Genomic DNA, 16,008 nt, shown 5'->3' with positions numbered 1-16,008 from the left:
TTTTTCCTCTTGATATTCACCTTCTGATTGTACTCTCGTTCACTGTGACTTCTCACACTCAAGTCCACATTTTGAGAGTTACTAACCAGAAGTAACCACTCCATGCACTAGCCTGTGTCATACTTATTGTTACCACCAACCATTAATGCAACAAAAGTTCACCAAGACTGGCTGAGCACTGTGAATTACTAAGTATCCAGAGCAGTACCTGACCTTTCTCATAGATCTTTTTTTTGTCTTCCTGGGAGAGAGATTTGACCTTCTGCTGGAGTTTTTCTGTTTCCATTTGTGTCTGTTTCTCATAATACTTCTCATCTGGCTTCATTGACAAAGTCAGTTTATGCTGATTATTCTGCAACCACCACAACAAGAAGTTGAGACAATTAAATGTTAACATATTATATCAGCCTACAGTGGTGTGTTCTTGGTGCTAGTGCATTGTTTTTATCAACTTTTAAAAATAATAAAACAAAACAAAACCTTATTTCTCAGGTCCTGGTTTGCAGATTAAAGTCCTCAAGCCATACAAAATCCTTACAGCCACACCCACTGAGTCATAAGTATAAGCTCACATTGAAGTTCTTATCTCTCTTATAAATTTACGAGTATTCAGGATTTTCTTTATATAATGTTGTAAAATACCACTTTTTAATATTAACAATTCTGTTTTGTGTGTGCTGCTTCTGGGGCTTGAACTCAGGGTCTGGATGCTGTCCCTGGATGCTCTCTACCACTTCGAGCCACAGCTCTACTTCCAGCTTTTGTTAGTTAATTGGAGATAAGAGTCTCAAGGCTTTTCCTGCCTAGGCTGGCTTAGAACTTCAATCCTCAGATCTTAGCCTCCTGAGTAACTAGAAATATAGGCATGAGCCACCAGCGACTGGCTCTAATATTATCAATTTTTGATATGAGTTTAAAATCAAACTCATTTTCATTACCTATTAAATATTTACAGGCTGAAACTAAGTTTGTGATTGACCACTTTATAATTACTTGGACAAAACGGATGTTGATCTAGTGTAAAACTAAATGTTAGGGGCTTTACCTACTTCTCTTATCATTTTGACTGTTAAGCCATGCACAAAATGCTCACTTGTAATAGTATCAAGAGAGTTCGGAGTCTGAGGGGTATACGAAAGCTTATAACAGAGAAACTGTGAATCACACAGAATTAAACCATGGCCAACATTTGATCTAGCAGCACACATGAACAGAGTTGTCCTTTAAAACAGGCAACAGTGATTTGGCAGGAACATTTTTCAAAATGCTCCACCGCACTAATGAAGAAAAAGCAGGAGCCATGCAACCCCTCAGACGCCTGGGATTCTGGCAAAGCGAATGAGCAAGCATCAAGCGTGTTCTGTCCAATCAAAGACAACCACCTCGATTATATTGTGGAAAACAGAGTTCGACACTAAAAACAAAATGCTCATCCATTCATGAACAGAAATGGACTTACAGGTACAGGTTAGGAGCTGGAGGTTGTGTGTGATATTTGGAAATGCAATCTTTGAAGGTGCAGACATACATACATGCTGCAACTTCCTTACCTGAAAATACTGCTTCATTTTTTCTTGCAAATATCTGGGATTTTCCTTGAGACACTGTCTGAACTTAGACAGCTGATTGCCCATCTGCAGGAGCTCCACGGGGTCTCCGTCATGGTTCCAGCATGCTGCTATGTACTGGGATGAGGAAATTGAAACCCAGTTGCAGACCACATCACACACCACGGCACACACAAACACTCGGTTACCCCAGCAATCACCAAAGCCATGGCACTCTACTAAGACCCTAATTTCTGCATTAGGAACAAAATTCATCAATTGGTTGAAAAATCTCATCTTAAACTACTATGCTCTATTTTTTTAAAGTATAGTTAAAAGTATCTTCAGAAAATATAACAATTACCAATAGCATACTGGTTACTGTATATTACTAACCATTTAGCCGGCACCAATGACTCATGCCCATAATCCTAGCTACTCAGGAGGCTAAGACCTAAGGATTACGGTTTAAAGCCAGCCTGGAAAGACTCTTATTTTCAATTAAGTCACAGAAAAAGACAGAAGTGGAGCTGTGGCTCAAGTGGTAGAGCACTAGACTTGAGCAAAAAGAGCTCAGGGACAGCACCCAGGCCCTGAGTTCAAGCCTCAGGACCAGAAAAAAAAAAAAAAGGAAAAGAAAAACAAAAATACAGAAACCCACTATCAATTTAAAGTATGCTGTGTAAATCTAGCTCACACAATAGTACATCTAAAAGCCAATTAAGTAAGCTAGGGAAAAATAAAATTATGAGTGCACTTAGATAAAAGCTCCGAAACATTGAGCTTTCAGGGCCCAAACGAAAAGCACTGCCAATATTAATCTACATTTTCAGCATCAGGAGTGACTAACTCCAAAAATAAACCACATACTGATGTCAGGTCGAGACCGAAGCGGGTAGACTGGTGCTTCATTTGTATTTCCAATTTATGAAGCAAAGCTTCAATGCAGTCATCTTCAAATCCTTTCCTAAAGAATACAATGAATAATTGCAATGTGGAGAAGAAATAGAAGTTCTCTGAAGCAACACAAAGTAGCTGAGGTAACATGTAAGCCGCAAAAGTGAACTAGACACACTTTTGCTACACACAGAAGGCCCAGGGTGGAGGAGGCCCCGCCCCTGTGACCCCCACAGACCATTCAGGTGGAAGGAAGCATGTCTTTACCACAGGCCACACTTACTCCACTACTTCATCAATGGTTTTGTCCACAAGGTCTCTGACTGTCCGAATGTCTTTCTCCTCAATTCCTTGGAGGCCGATGCTGAAGTAGGCATCCTTTGTGTAGCCATTATAACTAGAATACAACCACAAACACACACACAATGCATTAAAATCCACCCACTCTCACCATTCATCTGTAAGGTGCTTTATTTCAAGATCGGGACTAAGAACTTCCAATCCCAGCTCCTACTAAAGAAAGCTCACTGAAAGCATTCCCAGACACTGCCTTCTCATTTCTACATGGTCAGAGGCACAGCATGTCTTTTTACATACATGTGTTACTAAAAGTCAGTACACATCCAGCTTCTGTTACAGTAAAAGTATTCTAGACATAGGGAACTGCTGGGTTTTTACCACATCTCTAAACCTTAAAGAATACTTCAGGAAGTGATTTTTAAAACAGGAAAGCAAGCAGAATGACATCCTAAGATCTTAGAAAAGTGAATTTACTTATTCACTTATCTTTGCCCAAAGTCTGACTTCAGAAGACATAAATAGCTGGAACCATAATCTAACTCAGAGCTGCCCGGTACACTGTGAGATGCTAACAGCTCTTCTCCATGGATCAACCAAAAGTGTCCCAGACACTGTCCAGTGTCATTAAAGGGACGGGGGATACCCACAGGACCAAGCCACCCCCACTGAGAGCTACTGATCTAAACGGACAATAAAACGTACCCAACATCGGGGGAAAAGTCTGTGCCCAATCCAGACTCAATTAAAGCTTTGTAGAAGGGGGAATTGGGCCCAGAAATCAAGAGGGAAGACAGGAAACTCAACGTGAAGGCTTCAGAGGTATCAGTGATCCTTCAATGGAGAAGAAAGGGGAAGGCAAATGGGAACATAATTGTTAGTTATAAATCATTTTAAATCATCACACTTTTATCTCCAAACCACCAAAAGTTCTTCTAGAAATTCTTGCATTTGACATGTATTTTAATAATTCTGGTGCAAAAGATTGTTTTATTCCCTATAGACTAGGATTTTTTTTTGGAAGGGGGGCACAAAATCATAAAATATCATTATGTAGCAAATGCTGTCACATGATGGAGAGTCATTTCACATATATGATTCTAGCATGGCTACAGGATCATGTCAACACCATAAAGTTGGTGAGAAAGAAATGGCAGCTGAGGTGCACAGCTTCAAGTCACAGCCAGTTCCTGGGTGGGGTGGGTGGAGCCTGGGTCCCCCTTTCTGTACCACGCTGTCCAGCCCATCTCTAGAATGACAAGGTTTCCTGTGCGGCAGATTCCTCTGAAACCAGTATTCATGGCATTCGCCTCACACACAAAGGACCTCGACTCTTAACATCTGCTCTTCTACAAAGTCCTTTCTACAGAGACATGGAAATTTTAAGTATACTAAACAAATGATTTTCCTTGTGGAGGACTACAAAGAATGATTTTCCTCCCACATCCATTTTTGGTGTGTTGAAAATTCTGACATTTTTGTTCTCTGTGCCTAAAACCTGCTTGATCTCTGCAGCCTAGCAGTATATTCATTATTTCAACCACCTAAGTGGGATATTTTCCTGCTGTCTTCAGCTAGCCAGAACTTGAATGCCAAATACTCACTCGGGTAGGAGGAAGCTGACGCTGACTGTTGTTTGCTTAGCGGCATTGGTGGCAAGGGAATCGGGGCCACATGTGACTTGGAACTCCCTCTGCAAAATGACCAGATACTTATGTAGGCGAAGAGTGTGACTGCCTGCAAGGGGTCATAGGTCACCCGGATCTACGAAATGGCCCAAGATATGGGTTTCCCTAAGTTAACTTTCTTTATGAGCGTTGTTTAATCTTTTTTTTTAATTTTAATTTTTTTGCTGTTGTTATTGTTGTTTTGGGGTCATGGGGCTCGAACTCAGGGCCTGGGTGCTGTCCCTGAGTTCCTTTTGCTCCTGGCTAGTGTTCTACCACCTTGAGCCACAGTCCTACCTCCAGCTTGTGGGTGATTAATAGGAGATAAGAGTCTCAAAGATTTTCCTGCCCAGGCTGGCTTTGAACTGTGATCCTCAGATCTTAGCCTCCTCAGTAGCTACAGGATCACAGGTATGAGTCACCGGTGCCCCACTGTTTTTTAATTTTTTATACATGACTTTAAGTAGTTGTACAAAGGACTTACCAAAGCATCTTGATCATTTCAACGTTTTCACCTGGCAGTGTTTAATCTTGATAAGCTCTCACTCACACTTGCCTAGGCCCAAAGGACACTTCCAACTACGACTGGCAGGACACAACCAACACCTCGGTTCAATCTAGTGCTCGAACAGGATGTTGCACTGGTAAGAACGGGACGAGGCACTCACCGGCTGATCCCAGCGCTTCTGGGCTGGCACTGTGGTGCTTGGCTCAATTTTCTGAAATCTACTCAGTGCCTCTTCATGAATTTGTTTCAGATGCTGTTCTAATGGGAAGCTGCCATAAGTGAAGAACCTAAAAATAGGAGGGAAAATATTAGACTATTTTGGCTTAAATAATCATGGCTTTTTAAACACAATGAGGCTGCGGTACCTGGCAGTGTCCACCAGACCACCCCCACGGGGAAGGAAGCTTTACAGAGTAACGGACTTGTTTGCACTTGCTTTAATGAAAAACACCAGAGAGAAGTGTTTGCCTTGTTAATGCGACAAGTGGTTTAAACCAACCACAAAGTATGCAGGGCTTTGTTAAACCCTAATTCAGTAAAAACCCATGAGCTATTTTAAAATCATTCTTTGCCATGAGTGACAGCAATACAATAATCCATCTAAAACTGGGAGGAAAAAAACAAATAAAGAATTTCATACAACTCAACCTTAGGCTACGAACTGCAGATTCGAGGTTTCAAAGATAACACGTATTCAACAAGAGGACAAAGGTTTCAGTGCCAGAGTTGAGCCTTTTCTCCACTATATTTAAAGTTGTGTGAGTGGTGGTTAGAATTTGGGGACCTAGATTTTTAAAGATCCATTTGAAATTTTCCATCAAGGGCCTGGAGATGAATGTGACACTGCACTGCTGTGGATAATACAACGGTATTCAATTTTCCCTAGTATCTAGCTTTGTGTACACAGGTACAGAACTCTATTGGGAAACAATCAACTAAATATCTGAGCCAGGCGAGGCTGGGGAAGAAGGAGCAGGGGGAGTGGAGGAGGGAAAACTGAAGTCCTTGAACACCAAGAAATGGCAGGTGAACTGCTGAGACAATGTGAGCGTAAATACCTTGGTTCCATTGTATCCTGTAGCTACAAATACATACTAATATGCATACTTTCCATGACATCATGCTGGAATTTTTTTTAAAAAAGCAAAGAAGGTAGGAAAGAGAGAGAAGAGAAAAAAATAACCCCCTCTATCATCACTGGATAAAAGTTTGTGCCACAATTCTCCTACTAAACTTGAGAAGACACTGGTCCCTGCTTTTTCCAGACTATATTTCAGAGTGACCCAAGGTCTTCCCCTTCCCTTACTCCACCAGAAGTCCAGCTAGTAAAGGTAGAAACAATCCCAGAATCAGATAACTTCACAAACTCAACGTACGATAACATTCATTATAGAAGTAAGCTCCATCAACATTTATCCCAAACAGCTGGCCTGAGGTTGCATAGACAAAGCTGGAAGCTGTCAGTGCCAAGGCCAGTGGTCCCCATCTGATCCTCTGACTCTAGTATGCCTACTGGTGCGTGGAGAGGTATCCCAGGGTCTGAGTGCATGTGGCGGGGAATACAGGGCATCACTGAGGACAGACTGAGTTAAAAATTAATTTTAATCTGTCTCTAACCAAGTCTCTGGATATACACAACAGTTCTGGAAAAACCAGGGACATTTCCATCAAGGCCACAAAGCAGTCAGACTGACTGGAAAGTGAAAGGGCTCAGAGGAGATCTGGCCTGTGGATCTTCCGTTGAGACTGTCCTCCAGGGGAAGGAACGCAGGATACATTGAATGACAAGGTGTCTGACAAATATCTGAGGGACAGATGCGGAACTTGAATGCAGAATAGAAACAGTTGTCTTTACATTATTAAGTCTGATAAATAGTATCTATATATGAAAATGTTCTTCATGGTTTAGGGTCACACAAAAACTAGAAGTGAGAAAGCTTGTCTGTAATTTACCTCCAAAACTGCCAGTACAGAATGATTTACTTGAAACAAAATACCAGCAAAGAAATGTGTACAGATCCAGGCCTGGTGACTTAAGTCTATAATCCTAGCTACTCAGGAGTCTGAGGTGGTTCAAAGCCAGCCCAGCAAGGAAAACCTGTGAGACTTTGATCTCCAATGATCTACTCTGAAAAAGATAAAAGCTGAGCTGTGGCTCAAATGGTAGAGATCTAGCCTTGAGCAAAATGAAGCTCAGGGCAAGCAGCTAGGCCCTGAGTTCAAGCCCGAGGATTGGCACAACAACAAAAGAAACGAGAAAGAAAAAAAATATGTGCACAAAAGTTAAGGATTCCATTCTACTTGTCTATATTCTCACACATTTTCATAGCTCAATTTAAAATGTGTTGTATTTAAGTCTTGAAAATGTGAATTCACACTGGGATTTTTTTCACATGTAATTATTTGTGTTTTATTATGAGTCATACAAAAACTAGCAGCTCATCAAGACCTCTCCAAGTTTCCTCTGTGGCATTGGTGAATGCCATTTATGGAGCATGTAGCTGTGCCACATGGACTCAAAGCCACAGGTGCCGTGTGAATTCGTCCCACAGATTGGGTGCCGTGGCTGGCCTTCCCGTTCCACATGATGCGGCTGTGGCACAGGCCGGGACGGGGACTGGACTGTCCAGCCTTACAGTCCCTCAACCTGTGTGCTATCAGCATACTGCACCAACTGTTACCACTGAGCATGTCTGAAGTGAATGTCAGGGGAAGTTAGAGAGGCAAACTAAAGCAGAGAATTTTAATCAAGAGAGGCTGGGTCCTTTTGGGTATGAATATAAGTAAGTGGGTCTTGATATGCCATGACACCTTTAACCCAAAGTATTACCTGGCGTTACTTGGGTGATAGTGAGTAGCATGGAACTGTTTCAGTTGTTCCCAAGAGAGCTCTGGGATGCACAGGGGATCGCCCCCGGAGATCACGGAGTATGTATGGTCAGGGAGGAGTTTGTTCTGAAGGTGCTGCGAGAATATCCTCTCATTATCTGTCTTAAATTTTGGAAGAGAAAGAAAGAGAGAGAGGAAGAGAGAAGGGGAAAGAAAGAAAAAATACATATAGTCATACACTAAAAAATATTACTGCCAATCACAGACTGTATATATGACACACAACGAAGGTCCCAGAATATAGGAACGTGATCTAGGTGTGTGGTGGCTAAACCATCTAGGTGTGTTGGCCTGTATGGTCAAGTGCACACAGGATGAGGCCTTGTACAGGCCTGGGCTGTCTACAAACACGGATAGCCACTTCTCATAGCACTGACCCTTGCTAATTCAAGGACTCAGTATACAATGAGACCTACGTGCCGTCTCTTTCCCACACGTGTCTCTATCCCACAGTTTGACACAGCTAATTTTAACACAAGGGCGGAAATACTTACAAATGCTCCCTTCATCTCATTAAAGACAACACCTTTGAAGGTCAGGGGTGTCTGGGGGTCACTCGGATTCTCGTGTTCTAGTCGCCATCCTTCCTGCCTACGTCATGATAAACAGATCAGTGAAGAAGATGGTCAAGCACATAACTAACGTCTAAACCAGTGAGCAGATCATTACATACCAGAAATCCAGTTCCCGCAAGCATGGAAAAAAGGTGGCATCCAAATACACGGAGAGGAGGTTCTGAAAATCCTTGGGGTTTTGGGTGGAGAATGGGTACATGGTATAGTCACTCGCTGCAGACAAATGAGAAGTGAGATTTTAAGTACTAGAGAGATTCCCATGGCAATGAACTACCTTCCCACCTTGATTCCCTCCCACAGTAAGGTTTAAACTATGAGTGGACCAGAGGTACCAATGACCACTGTTGCAGATCCACGATTCCTTGCCCATCTCTGCTCACTACCCCAGGCCTCAACCTTCCCGTAATGCAGAGCAGTTCTCACATGAACTCCACAGCCTGGGAGGAGAACCTTGGTCCTGTGAGCACTGGTCTCTACCCTGTTGTCTCTTTCCTCCCAACTGCTCGCTTCTCACCAGGAGCCTGCTCCCCATCCTCACATTTACCAGGAGTAAACTCACATCCAACACCCACTCGCGTGACAATGTGACAGATGCCTTGAGTGGCATGAGGCCCAAAAGAAAATCACTCTGAACTTTTTTGAGGGAAAAAAAGAGTCACAAAAAACCTTTTTTTATTCTAAATTTCAGTTTTTGTGACCTGGCTGTGATGTGACATTCATTTTTTTTTTTTTTTGGTTGGTTGTAGGGCTTGAACTCTGGGACTTGGCACTGTCCCTGAGCTCTTCAGCTCAAGGCTAGCACTCTACCACTTGTGCCATAGCACCACTTCTGGTTTTCTGGTGGTTTACTAGAGATAAGAGTCTTACAGACTTTCCTGCCTGGGCTGGCTTTGAACCATGATCCTCAGATCTCAACCTCTGAGTAGCTAGGATTACAGGAGTGAGCCACCAGCGCCTGGCTTTATGTGACATTCTTAAATGATTGAATTTCCAGCACCTGTCCACTAGGTGAGGGCTTGGTAAAGCCTTGTATCTCCTTCACTGATTCCTCTTTTTCCTTAGAAAATGAGAGTGCTGGTGGCTGGTGAGCCCCGCAGTGACTCGGTGGCGGACATCACTCTTACCTGTAAAGGCGTTCATGAATGTGGATAACGACCTATTCAGCATTTTGAAGAACGGGTCTCGACATGGATACCTCTCAGACCCACACAGGACCGTGTGCTCTAGAATGTGCGGGACACCGGTGCTGTCCATGGGCGTTGTTCGAAACTGTACACTGAGGCACAGGGGAGAAAGGGGAGACGATGAAGACTGTCCCACAGCTCCGGGCCCTTCGACCACCTGGGATTTCTCTAGGTTCTAATACCTGAAGCCGCTGATTCACACTATACCATGTTAACCTACTTATAGGAGTTGTAATATATTCAGGAGCTCTTTACTCAATCTTTTCGGGGCATTCCATCCATAAACATAACATATGAATGAGGCAGGCTAGATGTTCTGAATGGAAACCGTGCACCACGTACCTGAACAGGTTGTTGGTGTCTTCCCGTGCCAGGTGCAGGTATCTGGCTCCCGTGGTGTCATGGCTGAGTTTCACGGCAGTGAGGAAGAGCTCGGGAACAGAGGTGACCTTTGGCGAGAAGAAAACATAAGATAGTTTCCTTCAATGTAAGAGAGCTGGCTTTTCTGCCTGCCATCAGCCACCGCCTGGAAGCCAGCCCAACACAGCTGGAAGGCACAGGTCATCCTGCCCAAACCCTTGATCTTACAAGTCAGGAAATTAAGACCCAAACAAAGCTCTTGACAACACACTTTGGAAAATATACTCAATCTCATTTCTGGATGAAGAGAGCTGAGCCTCAAGGAGATGAAAAGAAAACTACTTGGATCCCAGAGCCAGGCCTCACCCTTTCTAGGACTCTGTGTCACACTTCAGTGTCACATTCCCTGCACACCTGCTGCATCTCTAGCTTTCACACAGCATTGAAGCTTGGGATAGCCCTGTAGGGAAGGCAAACCCAGGAAGGGGCTTTCGCCCTAGGAATCAACTTTGCTTCATTTCTTAAGCGGAGCAAGGGTTATTATAAGCTGTGCTAGCGGGAGGGTCACTGTATACACAGCCAGGGCCTCGCACACCTTGAAGGGCCAGGAAGATATAAATGGCCTCAATAAAGGTTGATGAAAGAGTGTCTGGGCATGGTGGTGCATGCCTATAATCTCAGCCCTCTGAAAACTGAGGCAGGAAGGAAGAGTGTGAATTTAAGGCCAATACAAATAAGACCCTGTCTTAACAACCCTCTGCTATACCCACACCCACCGCCCCCCCCCCCCCGCCACACACAGAATGAATCCTCACTTCCCTGGGAGGCAGACAAGAGAAAAGGGTGGGTGCTGTCTTCTCTTTAGTTTGATGAAAGCAGAGTCCTGTCTTCCAAGCACCCTAGCCAGCTTTCCTGCAACCTCTCAGCGTCATCCCCTTTGCTCAGGGACTGTGAGAGCAAGTTGGATATTTTCCCACTGGAAGTGACTGGCAGAGCTGTGATCACAGGAGTCTCAGCCTGATTTAGGGGCCTCTGACACACAAAGGACACACACCATACGCTGGAAAATGACCACCTTGCTTTCCAAGCAAACCATCCTTGACATACGTGATCAATACGTTTGAAATCAGTGGACCCCGTGAGAGATCTCTCTAATAATAGCCTTTTCATTGTCAATCAGTCTATCATTAATTTTTTTTTAATTTGTAAAGGGAAAGAATTCACCATTCTGAATTCTCATTAGCAGCAACTTGTGTATGTATCCAAACTATGTAGCATGGCCTGTGAAGACCTTTGCAAATGGCCTTGTTCTTGTGACTCATGCTTTCCAGACCTTGAGTACAATTCCTTCAAGTAATTGGCCTTGCTCTTATACTCATATTGAGAGATAATTATCTTTCCTTCTCTCTTTTTTCCTTCCTTCCTTCCCTCCCTCCATTCCTTCCTTCCTTCCTTCCTTCCCTCCATCCCTTCCTTCCTTCCCTCTGTCCCTCCCCTCCTTCCTTTTTCCTTCCCTCCCTCCATCCCTTCCTTCCTTCCTTCTTCCCTCCCTCCCTCCCTCCATCCCTCCTTCCCTCCCTCCCTCCCTTCCTTTCTTCTTTTCTTTCTTTCTTCCTCCCTTCCTCTCTCTCTTTCTTTCTTTCGTTGGTACCTGTCCTGGGGCTTGAACTCAAGGCCTGTGGGCTGTCCCTGAGCTTTTTTGCTCAAGACTAGCACTCTACTACCTGTGCTACAGCTCCACTTCTGGCTTTGGGGTGATTAAATGGAGATAAGAGTCCTACTGACTTTCCTGCTCAAGCTGGCTTTGAACTGCAGTCCTTAGATCTCAGCCTCCTGAATAAGATTAAGTATGTGAGCCACTGGCATCCAGACAGGTGGCTTTCTTTCTCTCTTTTTTTTAAAGCAGTCATGGGGCTTGAATTCAGGGCCTGGGTGCTATCTCTGAGCTCTTTTGCTCAAGGCTAGTGGTCTACCATTTTGAGCCACAGATGCACGTCCAGGTTTTTGGTGGTTAACTGGTTAATTAAGAGTCCCACCTGAGCTGGCTTTGAACTGTGATGCTCAGATCTCAACTGCCTGGCTAGATAAGATTACAGGCATGAACCACCAGTGCACTCCAGATGGCTTTCTTAAATGCCACCTTCACTTCCTCTTCTACTACCAGCTGCAACAACCGGCCCTCCTCTCTTCCTCTCCTTCCTTGCCTGCAGCATCTGAAGGCTGCTCATAGCAGGCTGTCTAGAAGGGCAACTTTGTGACGATGCATTTGTTACTAACATCAAGCACAGCACAGAGCAGAAAAGTGGATACTTTCCAGTTATCACAGTAAATTAAAAGCAAGGTGTTAAGGTTTAAGCAAAGACAGAATTATAACAACCCCTCTTTACCGCCCCCCCCAAAAAAAACCCCAAACTAAGAACTAACAAAAATCCATTTTCATATAAACCAAGTAAAAACTAGTCTGTAATCTTTTACCTATAATTCTGAAAACCAAATTGCTCAGGGAGGTAAATACACACACATACCCCTACATAAATTTATAGCCAACTATTTGACAATAAAATAGGGACTTCACCAGGGAACTGAGATATTACTGATCATATTTAAGAGTAAGCCACAGTTTAGGCTGCCAGAACATAAGTGTATTTGATTACAAAAATGAAGCTGAGATCTGCAAAGGGCCTGGGGATCATTTTATTTGCAAACTCTGCTCAGGTGAGCATCAACTATGAGTCAGGACTATGCCAGGGCTTGGGGATACAGAACTGTAGCCTGGCTTTAAAGGGACCTCTGATGTCAATAGAAGGCCCCTGTGTTACCTACCTTGAGTTACAAAGCGCACACCACGACAGCCCCTACCTGGTTTACGGTGAACCCGTGGATCTTTTCCCCCACTTTATATTGCAGCGCTTTCTCACAAGCGTTGACGCTCTTCTCCCTCCATATTCTGGGTTGTGCACTGCTGTATTTAAGAAAAGTCATTAAAGTGAGTTGATTTTCAGGTGGGGTCATGGAATTATTGCTGTGTGAAGAGATGATTGGAGGGAAAAAGTTTGTATTTTTTGAAAACTGTGGACATTACAGAAATAAGCCCCAGTAAAATTTCCATTTCAACCTTTTAAGGGGCCTACAATTATATTATGTAAGATGTGGGTTTTCTGGGCATCAATGGTTTAAGACTATAATCTGAAATCTCAGGAGGCTGAGATCTACAAGATCAAAGTCAGCCCAGGCAGAAAAGTCCATGAGACTCAGTCTCTAAAACAACTAGTAAAAACAGCCAGGTGATGCTCAAGGGGTAGTGAGCAGCCAAAGAAGCAAGCTATAGGGATGTAAGGCTCTGAGTTCAAACTCAGACACCAGCAAAGTAAAACAAAAAATGTGGGCCACTTAATGTTGAGTAACAACAAAAGACAATGTTTTACTTTTTACAGTATTATTCTGCACAGATATAATTCAAATAGGTAACAATTGGTGATGGTGATTTAACTTTTTTTTTTCTTTTTGGTGCCAGTGCCGGGCCTTAGATTCAGGGCCCGGGCGCTGTCCCTGAGCTTTTGTGCTCCAAGGCTAGTGTTCTACCACTTATGTCACAGCTACCACTTTCAGTTTTTTTGTGTTTCAAATTGTAGATAATCTCACAGACCTTCCTGCCTGGATTGGCTTTGAACCAAAATCCATCCTCAGGTAAGCTATGACTTGCTGTTAAAATAATTATTCTTTCAAATTATAAGATTTTCTATAAAATTAACATTGTAATTCAGAAATATTTATTTTAATATTTTACATGTACAGGGAAAAATCCCCACAGATTTGGCTATTAGCAATTTAGCAAAGTATGCTAACATCCACCCACAATTCCTTACTGATTTAGCAACTTCTACGTTATGAACTACTCCAAATTCCGAAGTATTTATCATTAAGAGTACAAAATGTATGAAAACCCTGAGAAACATAGGTGTTTCTTTTTCCCCCTCCTACACACCTGAATAACATTCCCAATGCCAAATTCAAGCCCTCGATTAGGGACCCTCCCGCCTCTGACTAATACCCCACGCTTCTACACCTGTTGCGATTAGCTAAACTGCAGTATAAACGAGGATTTTGTGCATCAATATGAAAACCAAAGACTTCATGGTCTTTATTTTCCCATAACCAGAGTCACTTAAAAGAAGTTCAAGTTCAGGAGGCTCCGATTTAATGTAAACATAGTAGCCCGAAGTTATTAAGCAGCATCTGCGGAAGCCTGGGGCCTCTCGGCCACCCCTCAATAATGAAATTGGAGGCCCTCTATTAATGAGCGCCATAAACTCTAATTACTTTTATTACACATGTGAAAATCCACATCACTTCAAAAAGCCCTGACACCCCCACACAGGGATGCCCAGGGGAAAGTGGGTCAGGCCAGCTCCTCAGGCCTGGCTCCCCTTCAGATCACAGGGTTCCAGGGGCAGCACCCCAACCCTAGAAAGTGGGACATACCTCTCGGGGGTGGGGATCGCCCTGCCATCCCTCCCCGCAGGCCCTGAGATCTGAGGTTCTGGATTTTCATGGCGGGGGGGGGAGGGCGAAGGACGAGTTTGGGCTAGAAAAAGTCTCAGACAGCGGTGTCACGGTGCTGGATTCCCGACAGGGGCCCAGGGGATCCGGAGTCCCCAGCCCTGGTAGCTGTTCCCCCAGGCCCAGGGATGGGAGTCTCCGGCGGCTCCCCCCCGCGCCCCGCCACCCACCTACCCGGTCCCGGAGCCCCAGTCACTGCTAGCCTGTCTCACCCGCCGTTCAGCCGCCGTAGCACCCCAAGACTCTGTCTCCCGCCGCAGCGCCACATGGCTTGGTGGTCAGTGCTGGGCTACCCAGAGGTTCAGTCCTTAAAGCGACGCACGGCGCGGGGGCGGAGCACGACGGCCAGGGCTCTCATTGGTCAGCCGAAACAGAAGCTTGCTCTCCGATTGGCTGGCGATGAAAAGGGCGGGTTACCCTGCTGGAAGCTCAGCCTCGCGGGAGGGACAGGGCTTGAAGGGGCGGGACCGGAGGGCGGGGGGGCGGGACCCGGAGGGCGGGGGGCGGGGCCGGAGGGTGGGGCGACGGGGCCGGTGGGCGAGTGCTGGACCGCGGCAGGGCTCTGCGTGGAGCGGTCGCAGTGGTGGACGAAAGGCCTGTAGAGGAATACGGAGCGCGAGGCGAGAAGGTGAGGTGCGGTGAGAAGAGGGATCCCACAGGAAGGTGCAAGATGCATTTACAAGTGAGGGCATGGAAGGAGAAGGATCTGACTTGTGTGGGTAGGGGCGGAGCATCGCCAGGTGGGCGTGGCCGGTGTCGGCAAGGGGCGGGGCGTAGCAGCTGAGGGGCGGGGCGCGCTGTGCAGGAGGCCTGCAGCCCCGCCAGGTGATGATCAGGCCAGGCTGGGAGCCTGCAGTCTGCACCTGTGGCCTGCAAGACTTCCAGAGTAGCTCTGGGCCCCCTGCTGGAGGCTGGGGCGAGGCTCCGGGAGGCCCGAGAACCCCGGGCTGGGCCTGGAGGGACACAGGGATTGTCTTTCTGACTCAGTTTCTCCAGGCGTTCGTGCCTTCCCTGCCCGTTTCTGCTCTGTCTTCCTTCTGTGGGACAGGCCCACCCACGTGGCCCTCCTCCTCCTGCCGAATGATGGTTGCAATCCGTGTAAAGACTTGGGGCCATAGCCCAAGGAAGAGCCACCAAACGTCCCCACAGTGGAGTTGGATGTGTCGTTCACTGAGTTCCTTCTATGGATGGATCCAAATGAACCCGAAAGGCAGGCGATCGTGCGAAGCAAGGCGTACAAGCTCCGTGTCCGCAGTGCCCTTGTTCTAGAGAGGATTCGGAGTACACGCAAACGTCTCATCACATCTCTGTGATCTTGGGGAGACAGCTGGGTGTTATTAAACTTACTTTGAGCATGCAGGAAACCAAGCACTGGGGTGGGGGATGTCACGGTATTTCTCCCTCTCTCTGAAGAATAGATGATAGATGCCATATAAACCCAGTAATTACCCCTTACTGGTAGGTTCTCATAGCGTACAGTCTTACTGATGGTTAAACTAGACACACACAACAACAATTTATAAG

General features: G+C 45.3%; 1 protein-coding gene across 1 annotated transcript in view; it reads right to left on the bottom strand.

Annotated features, from left to right (window-relative positions):
* Pitrm1 (pitrilysin metallopeptidase 1) overlaps nt 1-14,766 on the bottom strand; it is a 28,303-nt gene extending 13,537 nt beyond the window's left edge. The window contains exons 1-14 of the mRNA XM_013009410.1: nt 14,697-14,766; nt 12,784-12,886; nt 9,907-10,013; nt 9,505-9,656; nt 8,479-8,593; nt 8,300-8,396; nt 7,747-7,907; nt 5,077-5,203; nt 4,346-4,434; nt 3,447-3,575; nt 2,728-2,841; nt 2,418-2,514; nt 1,551-1,685; nt 214-352 (exon numbers count right to left, since the gene is read on the bottom strand). Of these exons, the coding sequence (XP_012864864.1) occupies nt 214-352; nt 1,551-1,685; nt 2,418-2,514; nt 2,728-2,841; nt 3,447-3,575; nt 4,346-4,434; nt 5,077-5,203; nt 7,747-7,907; nt 8,300-8,396; nt 8,479-8,593; nt 9,505-9,656; nt 9,907-10,013; nt 12,784-12,886; nt 14,697-14,752 (1,621 nt within the window). The 5' untranslated portion in view covers nt 14,753-14,766. The remainder of the gene's footprint in view (nt 1-213; nt 353-1,550; nt 1,686-2,417; nt 2,515-2,727; nt 2,842-3,446; nt 3,576-4,345; nt 4,435-5,076; nt 5,204-7,746; nt 7,908-8,299; nt 8,397-8,478; nt 8,594-9,504; nt 9,657-9,906; nt 10,014-12,783; nt 12,887-14,696) is intronic.
* Nucleotides 14,767-16,008: the final 1,242 nt, after the last annotated feature.

Source organism: Dipodomys ordii, unplaced genomic scaffold, assembly GCF_000151885.1.
Source record: "Dipodomys ordii isolate 6190 unplaced genomic scaffold, Dord_2.0 Scaffold9, whole genome shotgun sequence".
NCBI classification, from domain to species: Eukaryota; Metazoa; Chordata; class Mammalia; order Rodentia; family Heteromyidae; genus Dipodomys; species Dipodomys ordii.
This window is presented reverse-complemented; position numbering and strand designations above follow the sequence as displayed.